Source organism: Macrotis lagotis, chromosome 8 (assembly GCF_037893015.1).
Source record: "Macrotis lagotis isolate mMagLag1 chromosome 8, bilby.v1.9.chrom.fasta, whole genome shotgun sequence".
NCBI classification, from domain to species: Eukaryota; Metazoa; Chordata; class Mammalia; order Peramelemorphia; family Peramelidae; genus Macrotis; species Macrotis lagotis.
In genome coordinates, this window is record NC_133665.1 from 109,807,703 (window position 1) to 109,829,577 (window position 21,875).

At 40.0% G+C, this 21,875-nt stretch overlaps 1 protein-coding gene across 2 annotated transcripts; it reads left to right on the top strand.

Moving 5' to 3' along the window:
• Positions 1–230: 230 nt before the first annotated feature.
• On the top strand, positions 231–12,464 carry ALAS1 (5'-aminolevulinate synthase 1). 2 transcript variants are annotated; one of them, XM_074198115.1, is made up of 11 exons: positions 231–337; positions 1,407–1,627; positions 4,230–4,454; positions 5,085–5,234; positions 5,425–5,647; positions 6,551–6,735; positions 7,224–7,403; positions 7,707–7,871; positions 9,634–9,902; positions 11,241–11,403; positions 12,022–12,464. In XM_074198115.1, exons 2-11 carry the CDS (start codon positions 1,429–1,431, stop codon positions 12,180–12,182), a joined length of 1,920 nt encoding a protein of 639 aa, XP_074054216.1. In that variant the 5' UTR covers positions 231–337; positions 1,407–1,428; the 3' UTR covers positions 12,183–12,464. The 2 variants fall into 2 exon arrangements, with proteins under 2 accessions (XP_074054216.1, XP_074054217.1); XM_074198116.1 differs by lacking the exon at positions 231–337 and adding an exon at positions 585–1,010.
• Positions 12,465–21,875: the final 9,411 nt, after the last annotated feature.

Genomic DNA, 21,875 nt, shown 5'->3' on the forward strand with positions numbered 1-21,875 from the left:
GGAGCGCGGCTCAGCGGCTTCCGGACCACGTGAGGGCGGGGGAGGGGAGCCCGGGGCCGCGGCTTGGGCGCTGAAGAGTTAAATCCCGGAGCCTCGCTCCCGAGAGGGGGGGGAGGACGCGTGCGGGAGGCGCTGACGCAAGAGGGCGGGGCCCCGACTGCGCCTGCGCCGGAGGGGGTGCGTAAGGAGGGGGCCGAGTAGTGGAAGGAGGAAAAAAAAAGAGGCTGCGCCTGCGCACTGGCCCGTCTCGCTCCCTATAAATTGAGAGGCTGGGGCGGCCTTAGGTGCCTTCTGGAACCCGCAGCCCCCGGGCCCGCGCTCCCTCGGCACCGTTCAGGTGAGGACCGCAGCGGCCTGCCCTCGGACCCTGCCCCTTCGTGGAGCCGCTCCAGCCCGCCGACGCCCGCGCATCCGTGGCCCCCCACCGCGCTTCACCCCAGCATCTCCCTCCCGGGGCCCCCTCTTCTTCCCCCGCCGGGAGAGGCCGAGTTCTCCGCCACAGTGCCCCCGTCGGGCCCCCCACTACCCGCCCCACTGCTCCCCCTCCTCCTCCTTCCCAGGACCTCGCCCAGGCTGGCCCCCCAGAAGGACCCAGCCCCCCATCCTCCTCCTCATCCTCGGTTCCTCTCTTCTCCTGGCCAGCACCCCGGCTTTGCCCCTCTTCCACCCCCATCCCCATTTAGTCTCATCTCCAGGCCGTCCCCCCCCCAATGACCCATTTATTTCCCCTCCCCATCCCAAGATCCCCATTTGCTGTCTTTGATGGATTTTACCCGGGAACCCGGACTGATTCTCCCCCACACGCACACTCTATGGGCTTCTTTAGCTCTTCATAAAACCAAGAGGCACTTGATGGCTATTTATTAATCGATCGATGCCTTTCCCTTTAAAAGGGCTACAAGCAGCAACATTGGCCCAATTTCCCCAAGGAGGAGCAGGCCCCTTGCCCAAGGACTCCAGCCTGAGCACCTTCCTTGGGAGTCGAGGGGAGGCCTTGAAAGGACTCCGAGGTCAGAGAAGTATCCTCTCTCCTTCAGGAGGAGAATCACCGTAAAATAATGTCATATTTCGTTCTGATTAGCCATCAATCTTTGACCTCCCTCCCCCCAGCCATATTCGACTTTGCAAACAGTGTCTCAATTTATACTTGATCATTTTCCCCGTGCCTCGCCATTGCCAAAGCAGGACTCTCTCCTTAATAAAGTCCTTAGCCCCAGATTTGTTATATTTGAACACTTCCAGTAAGATAGTTTCCTCTTTTATATCAATGTTCTTCAGCTCTAAATGGCATTAGCTTCCTGGTCCTTTTGGCCTTAAAAAATGGTCCTAGGTGATAGTCTAATATTACTCCCAAGATTCTTGATACATGGTGCCGGTAGTAGTATTCACGGCCAATCGTTTTACAGGATCCTGTCTTTTCCCCCCAAAATGGAGACCATTGTTCGACGCTGCCCATTCTTGTCAAGAGTACCCCAAACCTTTCTGCAGAAGGCTGGCAAATCTCTGCTCTTCTACGCCCAGAATTGCCCCAAAATGATGGAAGTTGGATCCAAACCTGCTTCTCGGGCTTTGAGCACTTCCCCAACTCACTTTCAACAAGTAAAAGAAACACCTCCAGCCAATGAGAGTAAGTATTAATTTGCTTACTTTATTATCAGTAAACTATTTCCATGTCTTCATGTTTGACTAAATCCAGAGCGGTTTTAATATTTCACTTGTTGTATGTTGTGCTCTGTTACTTATAATCTTTAGGTTTTTGTGTCTTAGAAAAAGCTTCATGTTTAGAATGGGACGTGGGACACTTCATGTTTAGAATTTATATAAATGCTGAGTTTTAATGTTGGGTTACAGTTTTTTTTTTTACATTTACCAGGCTTGTCATCATTTTGCTTTTTAAGCTGTAATGCTGAATATGAATTTTCTATCATGATTTTTATTTGTCCTCTCCATTTGATCCACCTTTATTTCTGAATAAAGAAAATCAGCTATAATTTTATATTGGCTTAACTATTATAAAAAGAAGTTGGAAATAAAACCCTTTTCAAATCCACTTTTAATCCCATAAAGTCTCTATTTTCCTAGTATACCCACAATTAGAACTTTTATAAGGAATCATTTAGGGACGAAAGTATGATAATGTTTGGTTGCTTTTTTTTTTACCCTGTCATCAGTTACTGTAGTCATTTGTGTTGACATAAACTTAAAATTCCTTTCTAGCATGAAGTTGAGAAAAAAAAATAATAGTGAAACACTTTCCATAAACTGTAGGAAAGGCGAGGCTGTGACTCATTGGGGTGTTCCAGCATCAATGAGGAAGAGCATTTCTAGAAGGAAAGGTGATCTAATTTGCTCAAGGGGAAAGGGAGGTCATTCATATTAGAAACACTATTACCAGCCAACTGTTTTAAAAGCGTATGTTCCTTTGGAGCACTGAAATAAGAAAGTGGATAGTGCATCTGAATTATAAAACTGATTTATAAATAGAATTTCTTGAATGTGCTAATAATTTGAACTTCATTTAGTAAAAATATTAAGATCTCTTTTGTTAGCTCTGTGAAACAGCTTATCCTTTAAAAGAGATAACAGGTGTGAAGGTCAGCCTATAAAGTGATGATTTCTTATATCAACAGGAACAAAACTTTTAAAAGTTTTAATTACTTAAGTGAGTGTAACCCCTAGTGAAATCTGTTGAACATTTTTCGGTAAGATCAAGATTGGAAATAATCCAGGTCACAAACTCTTGATTGCCTAAGACTAATTACTTTGGATTTACAGTCAGGAATGAAATATATTCAGAAAGCAATTAGAATATATCTCTTAGTCATTTAAGGGAGAAATTCAAAGGAATTTTTAACTGTTCATAAAAGTATGCTCCCATAAATTACTAGTTTTTAACTAGTAGATGAGAAATGAGTGATTCTGATTCATAACCATCACTGTATAGCTTTCTTTAAATATTCCAGCAATATCAATGCAAAAACTTTTGGAACATTTCAAATCAGAACAGGCATTTAATAAATTATAAAATGGTTATTACTTATCTTAAAATAAAATTTCATACAACTGAGGACTTTACAATTTCCATCTCTATTTTTTATCCCATCATAAAGAGCACCTTCTTCCTTTAGACAGTTTAATTTAGACATACTCAAAAGTTTTAGATCAGAAGATTGATATAGATTTCTGACAATTGTAATTTCTGATAAATGATCCTCCTGGATCTTTGTAGTATAACATATTACTTGGACCAACTAACCGACAGTTCATGATGCCTCTAAGCTGTTTTAAAACTTATATTCATAAGGATCTAATTTATGTACATATGATATAGATAACTTTTAACTGGAGATTAATTTTAACTCATATTTAGGTGTCATCATTTTTAAAATCAGTACAGAGGAGAAAATTAAGAACTGTTTTAGGAGGTCATAGTAAAGTAGATATTCTCTTGTGTTTATAATAAAGTAAATATTCTGTAGGTTGCCTTTCTTTGGATTAGGAAATTTAAGTAATAAATTCAAATAGAAGTGTAATTTTGTGAAACATCTTCTATAACAGAACTAAAAACTGAGAAAGTATATAAGTGTGTTATTCTCTTAGATAAGAGAATATTGTATTGTATTTTAACATTTTCATTTTCAAATATATTCCTCTCCCCTTACTTATCTAAAGGACCATTCCCTGTAATGAACAAATAAAAGGAGGGAATTGGGATGGAGTGGAGTAGGAAAGTAGTCTTTTTCTAAAAAGAAAGTCCTAAAAGGACTACCTAATAAACAACACATTGGCAGGTGGAATATGGGAAGAAACATGTTAAATATGTTCCACGTTCTTAGTCATAGTGTTCTACATCTGCAAAGAAGAGATGTGGAAATGTATTTTCTCATACCTTAAATGAAAGCAATATTAGTCATTATAATAAGTGTTCAGGTTTTTTCTTTCTATTAACAATATTTCTATTTATTCCACTTTGTATCAGTTCATATAAGTCTTCCCGTACTTCTTCGTGGTCACTATTTTCTTTATATTCATTGTTTTTTATGGTACAATAATTCATTTTATTTTTTATATCAATTTGTTGAATCATTTTCTAATTGATTGACTATATGTTTTTGGTTAGTATCATCATTCAAAAGAGGTATAGACTGAGTCATGAAGCATTGAGACAAAAAAAATGGAGTTTTTTTGTTTAGTCGGTTTGGTACTTAAGTTTCTCTGTCTTTCCCCAGAGGACAAAACTTCCCAAACTGTGGTCCAGCATGCTGATGACTCTCAGCAGACCACCGATGGATCCCAGCTTCCCTCTGGCCATCCATCCTCTGCCACGACTCAGGGCACTGCCAGTAAATGCCCCTTCCTAGCGGCTCAGATGAACCAAGGAACCAGCAATGTCTTCCGCAAGGCCAGTTTAGAGCTTCAAGAGGATGTGCAGGAAATGCAGGCTGTGAGGAAAGGTAAATAAAGCATTAAACATAATTAATTTTTCTTGTAACTTTTTCTCTCAAATCTTAGGACTTCATTAGTTTGATAAGTATGTTTCAGATGCATGTTTTGGAAGATTATCATGACTTTACAGTTACTGGATTCCATTAAGAAATAAAGGAGCTTCGGAGAATTAGCAACTTTTACAGCAGTTCATTTCTATAAGTATTTTGAATTAAGAATAGCTACTGACAGGCCTGTCCCCTGCTCTCAACCATTTTAGTGAGAGAGATAGCAGTTGATTGTGGTACTATCAAATTATTAACATAGGTCAACCAAGCTTGCTGCATTGAACAGAAATATAACTTCTAGTTGATGGTAGTCATGGGCTGGGTGAACACCTAGGACATCAGAAAATTTTAATCAACAGTCAGTCTAAATCTGACCTGAATTTTGAATGAAGAAAGTTGGAATTTTCCTGACATCTTAATTGATGTTCTTCTATGTGAAAGGAAAAGTCCTGTTACCTTCTGCCTTCAACTTTGTGAAAAATTACTGTGGGAATGGCTGGTATTTTTGTATACCAGAAAACTATCATATTTCAGACATGGTTTAAGTATTTTACATTAAACTTGCTTTATTTTGTCGGTTTTCTTGTGAAGAAGTTGCTCAAACTCCAATTAATCCTACTGTGATTAATCTCAAGACTGGTAGAGAAGACCAGAGTGGTTTGCTTAAGAATTTTCAGGATCTCATTCAAAAGCAGAGACCAGAAAGAGTATCCCATCTCCTTCAAGACAACTTGCCAAAATGTGAGTTTAAAAAAAAACTTTTACAGTTTTGTAGTTTGTCTAGAACCTAAATTAGCTCCTAAGCAAGTCACAAATCAAAGTTTAGAATTTGCAGCCTATTAAGACATAAAAGTCCAAAGTTGCTTATAAACAGGTATTGCTAATCACTTCATGATTTAAGAATTAAACAGGTTTCTTTTTTCATTTTTAGCTGTTTCCACTTTTCAGTATGATCGTTTCTTTGAGAAAAAAATTGATGAGAAAAAAAGTGATCATACTTATCGAGTGTTTAAAACTGTGAACCGGAGGGCACATATATTCCCAATGGCAGATGACTATACGGATTCTCTTGTTACTAAAAAGCAGGTGTCTGTCTGGTGTAGCAATGACTACCTCGGAATGAGTCGTCATCCTCGGGTGTGCGGGGCAGTCATGTAAGTAGACCACATGAGGATCATTTATGGCATAAGACGTATTATTGATAGCCTCTTAGAGAGACACTGGGCATTTGCGATTTGATCTTTTGTTTAAATATCTGAAATATATTTTGAGCCAATAACTGAATGGTATAGTTGGGGAAATATTGCATTGTAGATAAAGATTAAAGTTTGTAGCAGGCAGCATAATTTGCCATTTTAGAGACCTGTACAGTTTCAAAATTTGACTTAATTTTTAAATTAGCTCTGTATTTTGATGAAATATATTGGGAAGGATATATTCTTGAACTTTTATTGAGCCAAGTATCTGAAATAAAAATTAACCATTTTTCTGTAACATTCCTGGTTATGGGCTTTTGGTCAAAATATAAATAGGCAAAAATCTGTTTGTGGGGCAGTATGTGGAAAATCATGCTAGTGTGAGCCCCGGGTGAAGGGCCTGATCACTGAATCAGTTTCACAATTCCCTGTCCATTAAATTGTTCCCTTTACTTTAGTCTAACAAACATAAACACCTGATCACAAATCCAACCATTACTATTTTGGGGAAAACTTTAATTCAGTGTGTGCTGACTTCAAAGTAAACTTTGTGATTCAGAACAAGCCCCCCTTTCAGCCTCAGTTCCTCCTCTTCAGAGTGAGTACATTGGACTAGATAGCTCTATGGTTCCTTTCAATTCTGTATCTATGATCTTATATAAAGTAGTTTATCATGTAATAAGATTAAATGACTGAATTTCTGAGGGCTTTGTTTGTGAGTTTGAGTATACTTTGGAAAAAAGTATACTTCTGGAAAAGAATTTAGTTAATCCTTAAGCAAATATTTGTTGCTCCTTTCAATAACGTCTAGAGTAAATTTGTTCTCAGAAGAGTATCTTTTTTCATATATATGTGTTACAGGGAAACATTAAAACAACATGGTGCTGGAGCAGGTGGTACTAGAAATATTTCTGGAACTAGTAAGTTTCATGTTGATCTAGAACGAGAATTGGCTGACCTCCACGGGAAAGATGCAGCATTACTGTTTTCATCCTGCTTTGTTGCCAATGACTCTACCCTTTTCACTTTGGCCAAGATGATGCCAGGTAAAAAAATTAATGCCGTTGTTTCATAGGGTTCATAGTAGAAATCAAAATCCAGGTAGCACATTATTTCAAAGAACTTCTAAAAACATCATGTCATGAGGGACTAATTCAATTATGAAAATTCAATTTACATTTCAGAACTTGCAGTAGAACATAATAACTAATTGATGACAGATTTATAATGATCCTATTGTTTTGGCCATGTTCTGTAACCTGTACTTATTTCCTTTGAAAATTGTTTTGAAATTTTGTTTTTGGTATTGAGCTTACATTTAGCTTAATTACTACAATTATTCTGAACCTAAAAATAGTCTTGAAAATAAGCCCTTTTTTGGTGCTAACAAAGAATATCTTCAAGAAAACCCTAGCAAACATGAAGGTTCTTACCAAGTAAATGTGGAATGTAGTTTTGTTGTACAATTAAGTTTCTCTTACCATTTTGGAAATAAATTTGAGATACTTGTCAGTAAATGTTTTTGTCATAGCAGGCTGTGAAATTTATTCTGACTCTGGGAACCATGCCTCCATGATTCAAGGAATTCGTAATAGCAGAGTGCCAAAGTATGTATTTCGCCATAATGATGTAAGCCACCTCAGGGAGCTGCTGAAGAAATCAGACCCATCGGTCCCTAAGATTGTGGCATTTGAAACTGTTCACTCAATGGATGGTGAGTCCTTTTGGTAAAGATGATAAGCTGAAATCTTTCAGGTTGTCCCATTGAACTCAGAGTAGATTGACAGTCAGTTTGGGCTTTGGGGTTTCTGTCTCACTTTCTCCCAGGACTTTGCAATCCATTTACTTTGCTTACGTTTGCTTTGAGGGTTTTCTGCCCAGGAATTTAACTAGAATTTAGAAATCATAGGGTTGTCTATGTTTTGGGACTTATTTTGTTGTATTTTTCCATATGTCAGACTTATTTTTCATGAAATTCCTTTGGTATGTTCTACAAAACATCTTGTTCTATGCCTAGGAGCAGTATGTCCACTGGAAGAGCTGTGTGACGTGGCCCATGAATATGGGGCCATTACATTTGTGGATGAAGTTCATGCTGTGGGATTATATGGTGCCCGAGGAGGTGGCATAGGTGACCGAGACGGAATCATGCACAAGATGGATATCATTTCTGGAACCCTGGGTATGTATGGATTCGTAGAGAATGATTCTAGAATGGATCGAAGGTAAAATTCTGTCATCCTGATAATATAAAGGAATAGGCTACTTGATTCCATATTATCCATTTTATAGGGAAAGTGAGAGTTTGGCTCATTGAAAGCTAAAGTCAGTGGTTATTTGACTTGAATTGAGTTTAGTAATAAATGGAATGGAGAAGTCTCCTCTGACTCCTATGGAGGAAAAAAAACCAAAGGCAGGTGCACATGAATTACTCAAGGATTTTAATTTTAAGCTGGAACTTTTACCTGGGCACACACCATAAATGCAGACATGAAAACACACAGAATAGAATGTGAGAGAAGCAGTGGGTATTGAGCAGATTTATGGAGAAGAGAACGATTAAAATACTGAGTTTTGAGGTTCCCCTTCCTTTGAGAAGAACCAACGTGCTCAGCCTTGGGGTGGGGAGCAAGAAGGTTGACTCAGTTGTTCTGAGGACCAGGGCTTTCCCGTGAGAATTTCCTGCCTTTGTCTCCTCACTGGGGCAGTGATTAGAATGCACCAACTTCTGCATCTCAGCTGGTATGAAGCTAGAATTCTCCATTATGGAAGCTAATGCCAACTTTGTAACTGCATAGATTTTAAGCAAGCATGTTAATTATAGGACACAGTGTTATTAGGTTAGGACTCTGCCAGGCAAAGTAGGCGTGAACCTAATCCTGAAACCTGAGATACAGGTTATACAAAGAGATTTAATGAACACAAGAACAAGTCTGGATATAAATCAGATTTAACTTGCCTGCTTTGATTGATGGAGCTCATTTAGTTGGCAAACCCTAATCATCAAAGCTTTGTATTTCTAGAGGATATGAAATGAAAACTCTTTAAACTAAAACAGTTAATGCGCTTATCTGGCTCTCTCCTTAAGTGTAATGAAATAATGAGGTTATAAGACAGGCACCTTGGTTCGAATGGAGGCGTTCATGTTCTGGGAATGTTGAAAATAAGCTGTTTTTAAATAGCATATACAATAGGAAACACAGGAAATATTCCCTGGGGCCCCCACCCCTCCTGGGCCAGCAGGAGAGAGTGTCATACCCATTGATCTCTGGCAGGGAAGTAGTCAGAAGCCATGTGAGAGGCATGTGTTCTCTCAGCCCCAGAAGGCAGAACCAGGAGCTTTAGTGGGAGCTGCAGCAAGGCTGATTTAGGCCTGACTGTGGCAAGTTCCTCCTCTCCTGGGGCTTTACTGTGCAAATGGGATGAGCACTTGCAGGGTATTTTGTAGGAACAATTCTGGTTGGGGTGAAGGTCAGAGGAGAAGACCACTGGTTGCCTCTCTTCAAGTCCAAGCTGCTGGGAAGATGCAGGAATTCGAAAGGCAAGGAGCTTCCCTTTGGGAATGAATAAAATTCTACAGATCCAGAAAGTATTGCTGATCACAGAGATTTGACTCCAGGTTAAGCAACTAAAATTGTGTTTGGAGGGACAGCTAGGTGGCACAGTGGATAGAGCACCAGCCCTGGAGTCAGGAGGACCTGAGTTCAAATGTGACCTCAGGCACTTAACCCCATTGCCTTAAATAAAAAAAAAATTTTTTTTTTAATTGTGTTTGGAGACAGTGGGTCCTCTGGTTGAAAGCCAGGCCATTCTGGACTTGAATTTGCTATAGACTGAACATCAGAGAGAGATGGTGAGGATGAAAAGAAGTTAGAAGACATGGAAAATGGAGCATATGAATTTAAAGAACTTGTGTGCTGACCCCTTTGTACTTTTTTTTCCAGGCAAAGCCTTTGGTTGTGTTGGGGGCTACGTCGCCAGTACAAGCTCTTTGATAGACACTGTGCGATCCTACGCTGCTGGCTTCATTTTCACAACTTCCCTCCCCCCGATGCTTCTAGCTGGTGCCATTGAATCAGTCCGCATCTTAAAGAGCTCCGAAGGTCAAGCCCTTCGTCGGCAGCACCAACGCAATGTCAAACTTATGAGACAGATGCTGATGGATGCCGGCCTTCCTGTGGTTCACTGCCCCAGTCACATCATTCCAGTCCGGGTAATGACAGTTTGACAGATAGTGCTGTGTTTTGGAAAGTACAACTCCTAGGAAATTCTAAGATGCAGATTTAATGCCAGACCCTTAAATGTCATCCTTAGGTTGGTTACTGTGAAAGGTAGCAGACAGCTTAAAAGCCTCTGCTGCCCCTCTTCACTTTCTGTCACATTTCTTGGAAAAAGTAAAAGAAGGATGATTTCACAATGAAAATAACACCCCTGGGCCCATGGGACTGATTTTCTTTTTTTTCTTTTTAATTGTTTTATGTATTTATTTATTCAGCTATCTGCAATGGTAGTTTTCAACAATCATTTTTTTTTTTTGTAAGGTTTCCAGTTTTACATTTTTCCCCCTTCCTCAACAGAAAGCAATCTAATGTAGACTATGCATGTATAACCATGCTAAACATGGATCCATATTAATCATAAAGGGCTGATTTTCAGAAGAGAGAGGATGCTTCTAAGCATAAACATGATTGTGTCCTAAGACTGGGGAAGGTTGAGCTTGGCCAGTTTGGTGCTGAATTTATTTCTGAATAGGTCTGTACTTTTCTATGCATACAACAGTCCTATTAGTTTTGAGTCAGCTGTTGCAACAATTGTAAGCAATTACATAACTCTGCCTATGTGAAAGAACAATAAGTATATGCTCCTATTGTGAGAATTTTCTGCATCAATGTTTGTTGGCCAGCAAAGCTGCACATAGCATTCACTATTGTAAAAATTTATCAATTCTTCTATTCCCACTGACACAAACACTTACCTATTTTAAGACCTCCTCAATGGATTGACCAAAACAGTGGCAACATTCTTATATCTTATATAGTAGATACCAGAAGCCTACAATTCACATTTATGAAGTATTTTGTAATTTACAGAACCCTCCTCTCACATAATCCCGTGATAAAGGCAGTGCATGCATTTTTAAAATAGTATTTTATTTTTTCTAATTATATGTAAAGACAAATTTTTACCTTTTTTTTTTTAATTTTGAGCTCCAAGTTTTCTCCCTCCCTCACCTTCCCCTGCCCCCTTCCCTAAGATATAAGCAATTTGATATAGGCTATATGTAAGTGCAAGCATTTATCAAGCCCTCTGGGTGCCAGGCATGGACTTAATTCTTTCTACATTTCCGTAAAAATTGTGATTCTTACAAACTGACAAGTGGGAACAGTTGTTTTCTTTTCATCTGTTACCCCGTGCCTGGTGTTTCTCAGTGTCTAAGTCTATGTTCACTTAGATCAGTGAGCTCTGGTTTTGATCTGTAGGCCACTCTTTATGTGACTTTACTCCCTGAATGAGCACATACTGACCCCAGACATCTTGTCATAAAACCCAGGTGGCAGATGCTGCTAAAAATACAGAGATCTGTGATGAACTCATGAGCAAACATAATATCTACGTCCAAGCCATCAACTACCCTACAGTCCCCCGGGGAGAAGAGCTCCTGCGCATTGCCCCAACCCCTCACCATACCCCACAGATGATGAACTATTTTCTGGGTGAGTACACGGATCTCCCCAAAGGTTGGCATCCTTTGAATTTCAGTCCTTTGTACTTATTTAGAGAGGCAGTGTGGTGTAATGAATAGTAAGCTGATATCAGAGCCTTGAAAGTCCTGGGCAAGTGATTGCCCTTCTCCTTGTCCTTGGCAGCTCTTAAGACCAGAAGTGGTAGAGAAGGGGCCAACCTCATTGAAAAAGAACATTTCCTCCATCAGGGAAGTCTTAGGTTCAGGCCCTCTTTCCTTGTACATATTTACACTTCAGTTACTTCGGCTGTGTGTCCAAGAATTTTAAAAGAATCTCAAAGAATTCTCCTTTGTTTTCCCTCTCCCTAGTCCTTGGCTTTGAGCACCAAGTGACTGTGGAACATTTACCTAATGATGAATCTATCTCAGACATATAGACAGCAGCCTGAAGTGTGGACTATTGTGTCTTTAACTACCAGTCATCTCTGCCATGAACATTTCTACCGTCTCATAATGTTTGATCTTTACATACGTTTTTGTTTAATTGATTTCAACATAAATCTCAACTTAAAATAACCTATTCTCAAGGGAATTGGTTTGGTTTAGAGAACTTCTAGACATTTATTTTAAAATCTTTCCTCCTTCACAGAGAACTTGCTGGATACTTGGAAGTCTGTTGGGCTGGAGCTGAAGCCTCACTCCTCAGCAGAGTGTAACTTCTGTAGGAGACCCTTACACTTTGAGGTCATGAGCGAGAGAGAGAAAGCCTACTTCCAGGGCATGAGCAAACTTGTTTCTGTCAGTGCCTGAATCCAATCTCCCTATCTCTACCTGAGTAGAGTACCCAGTCTCCTATCCATGTTGTCTCTGTAGTCTTTATATATGAATTAACTTATCTTAAATTTTAATCCATAGTAGATGCATAGTTCTGAAAATAAATTCCTATTAAAGCAATATGGTCTGATTCTATAACTTGAGGGTGTTTTGTGTAATAGCACAGACTGATTGATGACTCCTTTTTCTCTTCAACTCTTGACTTCCCCTATCTATCTGTATTATGCTAATTTATAATAAAAAGCAACTTTTTTCTGGTCCTGTTTACAAAAAACAGTCATAATTTTAAAGAATATAATAAAAATATGGATGATTATTAGAAATAGATCTTTGTTCATTCCCCCCTCAAAATAAATTACCTGCAGCTGCCTTGAGAATGCAATGGGACAGTTTTTGTATCCAAAGTATGTTGAAAAACTCCTCAAAATGTGTTTCTGAGCATTGGGCTAAGTTGTTGTTATGGCAGGGACTGAAGTCACCTAATAATTTAATGGTTCCTTATAACTCCTTTGGATTTCTTGAAATTGAAGGCTAATATGAATGAATTACAAAAGTTTTTTAGATCTCCCCATAATCTAGTACTTTTCTTTTCAACGGTTTGCTTATTTTATAAAAGGAAACAAAAACATGAATTGGGGCAAGGGGGAGATGAGAACTCCCTGGAGGCACCAACATTAAGAAGCTATAGAAGAGAATGAGACAGTGTCCAAGGAGGTGATTTGTTGCTTCCTACTTTGATGCATACATGAGGTGACCCCAGATCTTAAAAGCAGGAGCCTTTTAGCCCTGTTCCTACTTGTCCTAACAACCCTCCTTTGAACTCTCCCGCCAAGGGAACTGTAAAAGTCAGAATCACTCTCTCTTGCCCTGGAAATGGGCCCATGCATTCGTTCCCAAGCTCTGGTTACTTATGATGACTTTCTGCTTTTACCCATTGTTGCAGAAATTCTCATTATGTGGAATTCCTTAAGGCTTTTTTTCCCTTAAAAAGATCTCGCTTCCTACTTTTTGTTACTGTTCATCTAAGCCAAAGAACACCTACTGTGTGATAATCCTTTCTACCTAGTTCTAGTTGCTGAAATGGTCGAAAAAACCACCTTCATCCAATTTTACTGTCAGGAAGAGAAAACTAAGTGTCCTTCCTGCATAGAAGATTATAGCTCTTCCAGGGCATAGTGTTCAACTTGGCTTCTTAATTCATTATTTCAATACCAAATTCAATAGGGATCAATATAATTACTGTGAGAGACAAACACCAACCACCCAGTGCCTCTGATATAGTTTTCAATGTAATTGGTTTCCTTTTGAATCCTTTATTTGTATTTTTTTGCATTTAAAAACCTTGTTTTGAGAAGGTATCTATCTGCTCTCCAAAACAATCAAACCTTGTTCTATTTGACCTTGTGTTTTTATAAAGAAGGTACAGGACTAGGAAATGTGTCCTAGGAATACAAATAATCAAAGTGAACAGCCCCTGCTCTGAAGCAGCTTAAGTTTTACTGGGGAGGGAAAACAAATAGACGGATTAAGTCCCTACAAGTCATAAGGCTTAAATGGAGCTAGGGCTTGCAACACAGGGCAGAGCTTTGTAGGAGCCACAGCAGAAGTGGGAAAAGAAATGTCAACTGTGGTGATCAGCAAGTGGCTCATTTGGGCAGATACATATAGTTCCCAAGGGAGGGTAGTATGAAATCATTATTTCACTCTCCTCTTCACTCCACATAGCTAGTCATTTGCCAAATACTTTACAATTTCTACCTGCACAGCATGCCTCGGGTCCTATCCCTTCATTCGAAATAACTATCGCCTTCACCTGGGTCCTCATCACCTCTCACCTAGATTTTTGCAACAACTTTATGATTGATGTCCCTGCCAAAAATCCCCATTCAAGGCCACACTGGCCAAAGTGATCTTCCTTTATTGCAAATCAGCACACTGGTGGTAACCCCAAGGCAAGGTATGGTCAGGCAAGGCAAGAATAAGGCACGACAACGCAAGGTTAGGCAATGCACGGCAAGGCAAGCAAATAAGTAAATGGGGGCACCCTGAGCTCCAGTGCCATAGGCAAACAATAACACCAGGATGTGCTCAAGCATAGCCCAGGGCAAACAGGCAGCCTCCAAAGGTCAGACCTCTGGTGCTTCAGCGTAACCCTGGGCAAGCTGGTGGCTGCTACCAGTCAGACAACCTCTTACTTCAATATAGCCTTTGAGGGGCAGCTAGGTGGCCCAGTGGATAAAGCACCGGCCCTGGAGTCAGGAGTACCTGGGTTCAAATCCAGTCTCAGACACTTGATAATTACCTAGCTGTGTGGCCTTGGGCAAGCCACAACCCCATTGCCTTGCAAAAACCTTAATTAAAAAAAAAACCATATATATATATATATATATATATATTCCTAGAAACACCCCACCTGCCTTAGCACACATCAGCAACCAGTACTAGGACCCCAGATCTGCACCAAGTAAGCTACCACACCCCTAAGACCTCAAGCAGCTAGCCATCCCTCCCACCCCACCCCCTCAGTGCAGGATCAAACACTAGGGCCCCCATGGGCATCAGCAACATTGCTACAGCATCAGTTAAACAATCTGGGCCTGCAGTCCCCTGCAAAAGAAGCCTGAGACAATGTCCCTTCAACCATAAGAGCAGAACTCAAATTTAAAAGAAAGGAAAAAGACCAAAAAAGAGGAACAAAAAACAGCAAAAAAGAATCTGACCATATGAAGTTATTATGGTGACAGGGAAGATCAAGACACAAACTCAGAAGAGGACAACAGTGTCAAAACACCTATGGGCAAAATCCCAAAGAGAAAAACGAAATGGTCTCAAGCCCAGAAAGAAATCATGGAAGAGTTCAAAAAGGAGCTTAAAAATCATATAAGAGAGGTAGAAGAAAAATTGAGAAAAGAAATGAGAGCAATGCAAGAGAATTATGCAAAAATTATGTTCCAAGAAACAGCTTGGAAAAAGACAACTGCTTAAAAAGTAGAATTGATCAAATGAAAAGGAGATTCAAAAATTCACTAAAGAAAATAATTCTTTTAAAAGTATAATTGGGGGCGGCTAGGTGGCACAGTGGATAGAGCACTGGCCTTGGAGTCAGGAGTACCTGAGTTCAAATTCGGTCTCAGACACTTAATAATTGCCTAGCTGTGTGGCCTTGGGCAAGCCACTTAACCCCATTGCCTTGAAAAATCTAAAAAAAAAAAAAAAAGTATAATTGGTCAAATGGGAAAGGAAGTACAAAAACTGAGGGGAGTGGCTAGGTGATGCAGTGGATAGAGCACCAGCTCTGGAGTCAGGAGTACCTGAGTTCAAATCTGACCTCAGACACTTAATAATTACCTAGTTGTGTGGCCTTGGGCATGCCACTTAACCCCATTGCCTTGTAAAAACTTAAAAAAAAACAGGAAAATAACTCCTAAAAAAAAATAGAATTGGGCAAGTGGGCAGTTAATGACTTTATGAGACATCAAGAAACAATCCACCAAATTCAAAGGAATGAAAAAAAATAGAAAATGTAAAATACCTCATCGGAAAAGCAACTAACCTAGAAAATAGATCTAGGAGATCTATGTGGGAATCATTAGACTACCTGAAAGTCATAACCAACATCTTTCAAGAAATTATCAGAGGGAGCGGCTAGGTGGCGCAGTGGGTAAAGCACCGGCCCTGGAGTCAGGAGTACCTGGGTTCAAATCTGACCTCAGACACTTGACAATTACCTAGCTGTGAGGCCTTGGGCAAGCCACTTAACCCCATTTGCCTTGCAAAAACCTTAAAATAAATAAATAAATAAATTTTAAAAAAAGAAATTATCAGAGAAAATTGCCCTAATATCCTGGACTCTAAGAACAAAATATCACTGAAAATGCCTCGGGAAAGAGATCCCAAAATAAAAAACTCCAAGGAAAATTATGACCAAATTTCAGAACTATCAGGTCAAGGAAAAAAATACTGCAAGTGACCAGAAAGAAACAATTTAAATATTGGGGTGCAACAGTCAGGATTAAACAAGATTTACCAGTTGCAACATTAAAGGTCTGGAAATCATGGAATATGATATTCTGAAAAGCAAAGGAGCTAGGACTATAACTTAAGAATCCCCTACTCAGCAAAATTAAGCTAGGGAAAAATTGGCATTCAATTAAATAAAAGGATCTCAAACTTTCAAAAGGGGAAGACCAGAAATGAGCAAAAAAAATTAAACTTCAATATCAACACCCAAGAGAAACATAAACTGGGTGGAAAAAACATGAGGAATTCAATGGAGTTGAATGGTTTATATCCCTATTTGGGAAGGTGATACTTGGAATTCTTAAAAATTTACCACTAATATTACAACTAGAAGGAATATATATGTACAAAGAGAATTGAGGAAATGCCAAGAAAAATAATTAAAGAATGAAAGAAGAAGACACAGGGTACAGGAAGGGAGAGATAGTATGGGATAAATTATTTCACAGGAAGAAATGTGAAAAATCTATTGCAGTGGAGGGGAAGATGGAAGGGTGGGCAATGGCCATCACTTGAACCCACTCCCATTAGTATTGACTCAGAGGGAATAATATTTATAGTCAATTGAATATAGGAGATTAAGTAAGGGAAGGGGATGGCCAGATCAGAAGGAAGGGCAGATCAGGGGAAGTGATAGAAGAAAAACACTGGTGAGGAGGGAAAGGATAAAAGCAAAGAGGAGAAACAGAAGTAAATACACAGTTATAATCATAACTGAATGTGAATGGGATGAACTCTATAAAATGAAAGTAGATAGTAGGGATCAAAACGATCATTTAAAAAAACGGAAAAGGGGCAGCTAGGTGACGTAGTGGATAAAGCACCAGCCTTGGAGTCAGGAGTACCTGGGTTCAAATCTGGTCTCAGACACTTAATAATTACCTAGCTGTGTGGCTTTGGGCAAGTCACAACCCCATTTGCCTTGCAAAAAAAAACTAAAAAAAAGTGGGGAGAAGGATCTGCATTTACAAAAATATTCAGAGTAGCTCTTTTTGTAGTGGCAAAGAATGGGAATTTGAGAGGATGCCCATCAATTAGGGAATGGCTGAACAAGTTGTGTTATGTGAATGTGATGGAATACTATTGTTTGGTAAGAAATCATGAGAAGGGGTGGCTAGGTGGCATAGTGGATAAAGCACCAGCCCTGGAGTCAGGAGTATCTGGGTTCAAATCTGGTCTCAGACACTTAATAATTACCTAGCTGTGTGGCCTTGGGCAAGCTACTTAACCCTGTTTGCCTTGCAAAAACCTAAAAAAAAAAAATCATGAGAAGTGGGACTTCAGAAAAACCTGAAAAGACCTGCATGAACTGATGCTGAGTGAAGTGAGCATAACTAGGAGAACATTATTCACAATAACAGCAATATTGTGTGATGATCAACTAAGAATGACCCAGCTCTTCTCAGCAAACCAATGATCCAATACAAGTAGAAAGGTCTCACAAGAGAAAATGTTATTCGCATCCAGCTAATGAATTGATAGACTCTGAATGCAGATGGATGTGTACTTTTTTCACTTTATTCTTTTTTGTATTTTTTCTTTTGACCTGTTTCTTCTTTTTACAATTGTGACTAAAATTGAACATGATAACACATGGATAAATAGCCTACCATTCTAGGAAGAGGGAAGGTGAGGAAGGAAGAAAAAAATGGAACTTAAAATCTTATAAAAATGAACGTTAAAAATTTCCTTGCCATGTGTTGTGTCATATGTATTCCAGGCTAAGAGCTATGAAGGGTTAACACAGAAATAGTTATGTGCTTTAACCAGCAAGATGTACTTCAGAGCTTAGATAAGGGAGTATGCATGTCTGAGCTAACAAGGTATATTCCCAGGCTCAGATAGATGGCGCATTCTGAGATAATTACCTTCTGCACTTTGTTTATCAAATCACTGTTTGGTTCTCAAAACAATCTTCACTCTGTTTATCAAAACACTGTTTGGTTCTCAAAACAATCACCTAAGACATACACAAGGTATGTATGTGAAAAAAAAATGCTTGCTAAAACACTTATGTAATTGGTTACGTAAATGTAGAGTATAAAAGTATGCATCCTGTGATCAATAAACGAACCAGCTTATGCATCATATTGATGTTGGCCTGAGTTCCCTCCTCCGGACTCGACATATGGTGACCCCGACGTGAGGGAAGTAAGTCGAATGGGGAGAAGACATCCAGTTTGAGTTGGTAGGGAAGTGCTGGTCACCCCCTCTCTCAGCGCTAGAAGAAAAGCGGATTTAAGTGGCCACGACTGACCAGTGAGTCAGGGAATTTGGGATGGGAATGGCTGCATCAGCCACAGAGCGCATCGCCCTCAATACCTTAGAGGACGCATCGAAAAAATATGACCTGCCTGTTAAGAGATCAGAAATTTCCTGGGTATTACACTGGGGAAGAGATAAGGGCATAATTACTAAGACTGAAGAACTCTTCTCCTTGGAAAAATGGGATAAGCTGGGAAAAAGCTTATGGGAAACAGTCCAAACTAAGAACAAGGAAGCCCAGAGACTGGCAGAACCATATGGCACACTGTGCGGAATTGTCTATGATGACATTGAAAGTTTGTGGGCTTGCCCCGCTGTGACTGATGCTGAAAGGACCGCTATTGGAGGAAGTTCGGATGTGCCTCCTCTAGCAGAAAAAGGGTTAATTAATCCCCGCCACCACCTGGCCGGGAAGAGGGCAGGCGGGTGGGCCGCCCCAGAGCCTTCCCGCTGCCACCTTTGTCTCTCACAGGCTTTTCAGATCAGGGGCCCCGGGTCGCCTGCACTCCGCGGCCTGGGCGGGGGTGGACCAAGGGGAGGAAAGCCGATCCTGTTCCCTCCTCCGCTCTGTTAGTCTGGCCACTGCCGTGCTTCCGCTCTCTTCCCCTGCTGCATCCTGCTCATCTCAGCCAAGGCTTTGGCGAAAACCTTCAACCTGCCCCTGACACAGATGAGAATGATTGTTGCCTCCTGCCCTGACTGCAGTACAACGACTCTCCTGCTTAATGAGGACTTGACTCGGCAGCCACCGTGAATCATCCCTAGGCTGGCAGAGGGAGGAGGATTTAACCCCCTCCCACCCCGCTTCATGTCCGCGTCTCATTCGCCTCGGTCTGCCTGGCAGGACCACCGCTGACAGAGCTCGTCAGGATGCTAAGAAATACTTAGCCTTGTTTTTAAAAGAAAAGGGGGAGGTTGGGGGATCACCGCATAACATAGTGAGCAAAGTGATTTATGTTTTGAACTGGCTTAACCCTAAGCACTCCATCTCAGATAACAAGCCTCTTTAGTTTCACTTTTCAAAGAACACGGCACACTTTGCCGGTGTTGACATTTCTGTCTCTGTTTTTGATCCTAAGACTGCCCAATGGGACAATTCCTATTGGTTACTAACCTGGGGACGAGGGTATGCGTGTGTTGTTTCAGGTTCATCGAAACCACAGTGGGTTCCTGCAAAGTGGGTAAAACTTCACCTGAAAAATGATACTTCTTCTGCTGGCACTTGCATCCTGCCCGCTATGGCTCTTGTGACTCATCTGATTCCTAAGTATCTACAGCATCAAATGTGTATCTCCCTGAAATCAGCTGGTGATCCCTGCAAGACATGCTTCATAGGGATCCCCCCCTGGACCCAGAGAACATCAAACAGAGACTGAAAGGGTACTATGGACAGTTAAAGGAAATATGTAGGAGTTTTCAGCAGTATAGTTCTTGTGCATGTATGTGTGATAAGCAGCAAAATTATACCTGGCCATCCCTGAAAAATAGTTGTAGATTAAGAGCTATATTAAAGGCTTTAAATAAACCAACTACACAGGAACCACAGGAAATAAATCTCTTGTGGAGCGTTCCCCCTGGAATAAAAGAGAATATCACTTATCTCTCACATTGTAGTCTTGTGAGCTCCCCACAACTTTATAATGCTACAGGAGTTTTTATATTTGGAGGTTTAGAGTATTTTAAAGAAAACGTGCCTTGGGATTCCCCTAAGTGGGAATGATTCACTAATGTATCAGGGCATTCTCATTATTGGAATTTATCAAAAACAGAATGGGGGCCCCTTGAAGTACAAATTGAGGTAGCGAAGTCATTACCCCTTGGAGTATTCTTGATATGTGAAGACAAGGCATGTGGTTCTATCCCATGGTGTCCTATAGGAGGACCTTGTTACCTAGGCCAATTAGCACTAGTGTCCACACCATACCTTAATTTCTCCAGAAGCCCTAGGAAAACAAGGAGCATTCCCCTGGCTTCCAACTGTAATAAAAATGTTAAATTTCTATCAGTATCAGAAACAGTAGCCACACCCTTTTTCACACCAGGGGTAATGGCATCTATTTAATTATAATACCATGAAAAAACTTGCATGTTGGGCAAAAGCTCAGACTGACATTACCTCCATGGCTTTAATGGATATAATTACGGAAGTACAGAGCATTCACAAGGCTACACTACAAAATAGAGCTGCAATAGATTTCTTGCTTTTATTACATAATCATGGTTGTGAGGAATTTGAAGGCATGTGTTGCTTTAATATTTCAGATAATAGTGCTTCAGTCTATGCTAAAATCAAAAAGTTACAAGAAAATCTTGATGAAATAACTGTACATGAAGATTTCTTTAAGGATTGGTTAAAATCTTTAGGATTACCTGCTTGGCTTTTGGCAATTGTAAAACCTATAATTGTAATTTGCTTTATACTTGTTATATTCTTGTTGTTTGGACCATGCATCTTTTTGTGTTGTCAGAGATCTCTAGAAAACATGCTCTCCCAGGCCTTTAAACAAAAAGGGGGAGATGTTGTATCATATGTATTCCAGACTAAGAGCTATGAAGGGTTAACACAGAAATAGTTATGTGCTTTAACCAGCAAGATGTACCTCAGAGCTTAGATAAGGGAGTAGCTGCATGTTTGAGCTAACAAGGTGTATTCCCAGGCTCAGATAGATGGCGCATTCTGAGATAACTACCTTCTGCACTTTGTTTATCAAATCACTGTTTGGTTCTCAAAACAATCTTCACTCTGTTTATCAAAACACTGTTTGGTTCTCAAAACAATCACCTAAGACATACACAAGGTATGCATGTGAAAAAAATGCTTGCTAAAACCCTTATGTAATTGGTTACGTAAATGTAGAGTATAAAAGTATGTATCCTGTGATCAATAAACGAACCAGCTTATGCATCATATTGATGTCGGCCTGAGTTCCCTCCTCCGGACTCGATAGACATGTATTTGGGAGAAAAATAAAATATTATGAAAAAAACATATTATGTGTTTAATGATAAATAATAATAGGGATGGCTAGGTGGCACAGTGAATAGAGCTCTGGTCTGGAGTCAGGAGTACCTGGGTTCAAATCCGATCTCAGACACTTAATAATTACCTAGCCATGTGGCCTTGGGCAAGCCGCTTAACCCCATTGCCTTGAAAAAAAAAATCTAAAAAAAAATAATTAATAATAAAACATAAAAAATTATAGGGTGGCTCCCTATTGCATCTAAAATCAAAATTCAACTCCCTTGTTTAGCTTTTTTGTTTTTGTTTTGTTGTTTTTTGCAAGTCAGTGGGATAAAGTAACTTTTCCAAGGTCCTTCAGCTAGGGAATTATTAAGTGTCTGAGGCCAGATTTAAACTCAGGTCCTCCTGACTCCAGGGCCATG

Excerpts from the sequence above, each read along its gene's own strand:
- ALAS1 (XM_074198115.1), top strand. The coding sequence starts at position 1,429 with ATGGAGACCATTGTTCGACGCTGCCCATTCTTGTCAAGAGTACCCCAA. Across the intron at positions 5,648-6,550 it reads CGGGTGTGCGGGGCAGTCAT|GGAAACATTAAAACAACATG; the intron begins GTAAGTAGACCA and ends TATGTGTTACAG. Across the intron at positions 9,903-11,240 it reads GTCACATCATTCCAGTCCGG|GTGGCAGATGCTGCTAAAAA; the intron begins GTAATGACAGTT and ends CATAAAACCCAG.